Genomic DNA, 489 nt, shown 5'->3' on the forward strand with positions numbered 1-489 from the left:
TCTACAAATTGTAAATGCGTGCCCATTTGCACACTCAGCTTAAAAATTTGGCAATGTCAAGTGGGATGTGTATTTTTTTCGTCTGGTGCAGAGCCAAATTCATGGCCGTCGAATTTCATCCAGAGAGAGCGGGATTTTCACCGACTTTTCCCTCAGGTGCTGAAACTTTGGCAAAAGTAGTCCGACTGTTTAAATCTTTTGGGCTTCAAAAGAAGTTGATTTTGTCATTTCTGAAACGTTTCACCAGTGCACGAAAATAGCTAGTCCGTGGTCTGGGCCAGCTATAATCATTCCCGACCCTTGGATCGCATGTTGCACTGCCAACTCAAAACTTACTGAAGAAAGATCAAAGATAGCGTGTTTTTCTGATGCGAGGGCAAACAAGTGATCATCAGCTTCCATCATCATCGATGATAACGTCTAATTCAGACTCGGTCGCTGATTTGCGACCAGATCTCCCAAAAGTAACGATGTTGCTGCTTACTGTCA

The 489-nt window shown here is 43.4% G+C and overlaps 1 protein-coding gene across 1 annotated transcript; it reads right to left on the reverse strand.

Moving 5' to 3' along the window:
- Positions 1 to 115: 115 nt before the first annotated feature.
- Positions 116 to 405, reverse strand: PHALS_07291 (uncharacterized protein; the record flags this gene model as incomplete). The annotated part of the gene is made up of 2 exons (XM_024720732.1): positions 116 to 185; positions 245 to 405. The coding sequence occupies 2 exons, from the start codon at positions 403 to 405 to the stop codon at positions 116 to 118; spliced, it is 231 nt and encodes a 76-aa protein (XP_024585902.1).
- Positions 406 to 489: the final 84 nt, after the last annotated feature.

This window comes from Plasmopara halstedii, assembly GCF_900000015.1.
Source record: "Plasmopara halstedii genome assembly, contig: Scaffold_3081, whole genome shotgun sequence".
Classification (NCBI taxonomy): domain Eukaryota; phylum Oomycota; class Peronosporomycetes; order Peronosporales; family Peronosporaceae; genus Plasmopara; species Plasmopara halstedii.